Source organism: Aegilops tauschii, chromosome 6 (assembly GCF_002575655.3).
Source record: "Aegilops tauschii subsp. strangulata cultivar AL8/78 chromosome 6, Aet v6.0, whole genome shotgun sequence".
Lineage (NCBI taxonomy): Eukaryota > Viridiplantae > Streptophyta > Magnoliopsida > Poales > Poaceae > Aegilops > Aegilops tauschii.
The window spans coordinates 428,524,167-428,527,650 of record NC_053040.3 but is presented as its reverse complement, the minus strand read 5'-3'; the positions used below and the strand labels follow the sequence as shown (position 1 = coordinate 428,527,650).

At 51.8% G+C, this 3,484-nt stretch overlaps 1 protein-coding gene across 1 annotated transcript; it reads right to left on the bottom strand.

Annotated features, from left to right (window-relative positions):
• Positions 1–254: 254 nt before the first annotated feature.
• LOC109756070 (U-box domain-containing protein 21) lies at positions 255–2,036 on the bottom strand. The gene has a single exon (XM_020314935.4). The coding sequence runs from the start codon at positions 1,842–1,844 to the stop codon at positions 480–482; it is 1,365 nt and encodes a 454-aa protein (XP_020170524.1). The 5' UTR covers positions 1,845–2,036; the 3' UTR covers positions 255–479.
• Between the last annotated feature and the right edge of the window lie 1,448 nt (positions 2,037–3,484).

The window sequence follows — 3,484 nt, the reverse complement described above, 5'->3', positions numbered from 1 at the left end:
ATGTTTAAAGTTTCAAAAGATCATATACACAGGAAAATAAATTGAAACACGTCCATGCAAAATTTCTAGAAATATGACCATTTTGAAGTATGCAAAAATATTTTATGATTTATGCACAATAAATAAATTATGTAGTACTCCACAAAGGGTTTTGCGCTTTTTGTATTTTATTGCACAGTTTGCCAATTGTCATGTGTGCTTTTGTTTTGCCAACATCCACCAAGTTCAAGTTTTTTGCGGGGACCAAGCTCAAGTTTCTACCTGTTGCATGGATGATTCTTTTCATATATATTTTTTACAACTTGTAGATGTCTTTTTTTTTGGCTAATTTTGAGTGGAACCGTATATTCCCAGGTTCCAAAAATACTCCCCCTTGAGCACGGTAGTTCTTCCAAAGAGAGAGAGAGAGAGAATCTAAACCTAATTGTGTCTGCATGGTTCTATCCACATCGATCGTAACCAAGTTCCAATATGCACACTCAGAAGGGTCTCTTGAGCGCCTTGAAATCCAGCGTGTCGATGCACTCGGCGCCGTCCCTGGATCCATTGAGAATCCTGAGCAGCTCGCTCGCCCGCTCCCTGGTGGCGCCCTCGCAGCCCACCTGCAGCAGCAGGAGCAGCTTCTGGAACGCGCCGACCTGCAGCGCCTCGGCCTTGCACCCGTCGCCCTCCGCCGGGGAGTTCTTGCACAGCCGCCACAGCGCCGACACGGCGAACTCCGTAGCCATGTCGGACACGTGCTGCATCTTCTTCACGATCACCGGCACGGCCAGCGCCTGCGCGTACGCCTCGTCGCGGCCCTTGCATGTGAGGAGCAGGCTGTCCAGCAGGGCCAGCGCCTTCTCCGTCGCGCCCTTGTCGGCGTCCACCAGCAGCTCGAGGACGAGCCGCACCGCGCCGAGGTCGACGAGGCGGGACGCGGCGAGCTCGGTGTGCATGACGAGGTAGTACGCGGTTACCAGCGCCGCCTTGGTGGCCTGGGGCGAGACGGGTTTCTCCAGGAGCTTGACGAGCGCCGCGTATATGCCGGTGGTCTTGGCCATCGCCTCGAGGCACTGCCGGTCGGATGAGGAGGCGATCTCGCGGAGAACGACGACGGCGCTGACCCGCGCTAGGGGCTCGCTGTGGGAGAGGATAGACACGACGGATTCCAGCGCCGCCGGGGAGGCAATGTGGCGCCTGGACTCCTCGTCAAGAGGCAAGAACACGACCATCGCCGCCAGGATCTCCTCTAGGGCCGTCGCTGGCACCACCCGCTGGCCGGCAAGATGGCAGTACGTCGACGAGAGCGCGCGGGCGGCGCTGGCGGACACGAAGCACCGGCGGTTGCGCTCGCTCTCCTTCCCGAGCGCCCTGGCCCTCGCGACCAGCTCCCGGCACCTCGGCCCGTCGCCGCGCCTCGCGGCCGCGCATACCGCCTCCAGAAGCTCGGACGCGTCGAAAGCGGAGACCGGGACGCGGGGCGTGGGCACGCGCTCTACCCCGAGCCCCCGGTTGGCGACGCACCACTCCTGGATCACCCTCCTCGTGGCGTGGTTAGGGACGAGCTCCTCCAGCCGCAGCGGCCGGCCGGTCACGGGGCACGTGGCGTGGCCGCGCTCCAGCCATCCCTCCACGCTCTCCCGGTCGTACGTGATCCCCGTCGGCGCCGTCACGGGGTCCCGCATCATGTCGAGCGATATCGGGCACAAGAAGTGGGTCGGCACGGCAGGCTCCGAATCGGCGGCGGCGACCAACATCGGCTGCTGCCACGTCCGCCTCACGGCGAGCGGTATCTTGGCCGGCGCGCCTCGCGCCGCGCCGCGGAACGCGCGAGCGCGGAAGCGGGGCAGCGGCGTGACCATCGACGGTAGAAGAAAGCGGCGATCGAGCTGGCGTGATATCAGGCGCTGGGCCGGAGCCGATCGACGACGAGAATGGCGGCTGACGACCGATGATTGCCTTTTGGATGGGGTGAGGTGAAAATGGCGTGCTATATAGGTTGTGGACGGCAATGTTGAACGAACGTGTGCGTGCGTGCGTTTGTTTGAACGGCGAGAGCGAGGGAGGGAAAAAGAAAGGACGGGCGGGGGTGGGGGTGGGGGTGGGGCGGAGACTGACTGGGGAGGGGAGCGTTTGTTCCTTGGGATTGGGGTTTGAATGTTGACCGTTGAACGTTTGAATTGTACACTTGCTTTTGTTTTGAGATGGAGAATGGTATTTGGCTCCGTGCAGTGCAGGTGCGGCTAGCCTCGTTTGTGTTCTAGTTTTTGTTTTGGAAGAAGGCATTTGAAATGTTTCGTCGTCCACATGTAAATTGAACTGGCGAATCGGCATCTTGGCGGGTTAGTGCTCGGTTTTTTAAAACCATGGCTTGGATTGAGAAAACTATATGGTGAACAAACTACCTGAATTAAATGTTTTTAGTAATTTAAATAAATTTTAGTTTAAGTTCATGAGGCTAACTTTAGTGTTTCGACGGGCAGTGGGATTTTATTTAAAAATGGTGGAATGTAAATTATTTAAACATTTCATCGCCAATAAACATGGTTCTTTGGGCGGATTTTACAAACCTGGCACGGTAATACCAAGCCGGGGCCAAACAAGTAGTATTATATTTTTATATTAATATAACATTTATTTTATTGGAATAAATAAATAAAGTTTTTTATTTGTTTTGAAACAAATATACATAATAATAGGTGTATCAAGCTTTTGCAATAAGGAGCTTAAAAAAAACTTTTGCAATAGGGCTACCATGGGAAATCAAATCATAGCCCAACTGTCAAGGTTTTAGCAAGCCATCGAGCCGGGTTGCCCTCGCCCAGGTGTAGCCTAGAATGGTTGCTCAAAACAAAAGGTGTAGCCTAGAACGAATAGTTGGCCTTGTCAAGCTTACGTGGAACGCATGCCTAATTTTCTAGATGGAAGACTCAAAATAGACTCAGTTTTAAAATTGATAAAACACTCAACAGCTTAAAGGAGGATTGTTAAACAACATGAAACAAGAAATTAAGTAGGGAAAAGCGAGGATACCAGCACAAGCTAAAAGCCCATGGTGATGAACAACTAACGATGTAAAACAAAAATCTGATGGGGCAAAATATAGCCAAGCTTTGAACAAAAGATACTGTGATTTCTTCGACGGGCGAAACTCTTCGGTTAAAGAGGGGGGCAGGGCTCCTATAAGCACCAACCATCGGTGAGCAACCAAGCTAGAAGTTGCAGATGCAAAAACAACTTCGAGTTTGATTAGGAACACATGAAAACCCTAGTCATCCTACACCATTGTCTCCATACATAGCTATTTATAAGTTTTAGGTAAAGCTGATTTTTTTGTATGGATACATGTATTCTTTACATGCGTGTATACCTAGACGCATTTTCACCGTGACATGTCTATTCATATGATCCAATTACATAGAAATTCTAATATAGTCATGGACCTTGTTTACTGTTTTTTGACACGGTGACCGTGGAACAATAGTTTTACGGTATATTTTCA